Source organism: Saprolegnia diclina (genome assembly GCF_000281045.1).
Source record: "Saprolegnia diclina VS20 unplaced genomic scaffold supercont1.110, whole genome shotgun sequence".
Classification (NCBI taxonomy): Eukaryota; Oomycota; class Saprolegniomycetes; order Saprolegniales; family Saprolegniaceae; genus Saprolegnia; species Saprolegnia diclina.
In genome coordinates, this window is record NW_008246177.1 from 132768 (window position 1) to 133486 (window position 719).

Genomic DNA, 719 nt, shown 5'->3' on the forward strand with positions numbered 1-719 from the left:
CAGCAGTTCCTCGCGGCCTACCCCTCGTACCACGGCCGGGACTTTTACATCACGGGTGAGAGCTACGCTGGCATTTACATTCCGTACTTGGCCGCCAAGCTTATAACGTCGCCTTTGCCGTCGATGTCCTTCAAGGGCGTCGCCATCGGCAATGCGTACACGGACGTCGCCGTCGAAGCGCCCGCGTTTTTCGAGTACATGTACAGCCACGCGCTCATCTCGTATGAGACGCACGCCTCGATCCAGAAACACTGCGGCGAAAGCGGCATCGTTGGGTGCATCACTGGCAACAAGACGACGTGCACGAACACGTGCGCGCAGCCGCTTGTCGAAGGCTACCTCGAGTCCGACTCGTTTGCGATGGACCCGTACTATATCTACGGCGACGTGTGCCAGCTGTCGAGCAACCAAGCGTCGTTGCTGCCGTCGCCGTCACTGCGTCCGATGCACCGAGGTGTCATTGGGCCGTGTCAAGCGCAGTACACGGCATCGTACTTGCGCCAAGCCGCCGTGCAAGTCGCGATCCACGCATCGGATGCCGTTGTCGAGTGGACGGACTGCAGCGGCGACGTGTCGATGGCCTACCACAGCAGTCCGTCCTCGCTGCCAAAATACCCCGCAATCCTCCAGTCGGGTCTCAAGGTCCTCATCTACAGCGGCGACGCCGACACGGTCGTCAACTTTATGGGTACCCAGCGCTGGCTCACACAAGGTCTCAA

At 60.5% G+C, this 719-nt stretch overlaps 1 protein-coding gene across 1 annotated transcript; it reads left to right on the plus strand.

The window, feature by feature from the left end:
* Positions 1-48: 48 nt before the first annotated feature.
* On the plus strand, positions 49-714 carry SDRG_16034 (hypothetical protein; the record flags this gene model as incomplete). Its single annotated transcript, XM_008622224.1, has 1 exon — positions 49-714. A coding segment is annotated over one exon (666 nt), but the record flags the coding sequence as incomplete, so codon positions are not given.
* Between the last annotated feature and the right edge of the window lie 5 nt (positions 715-719).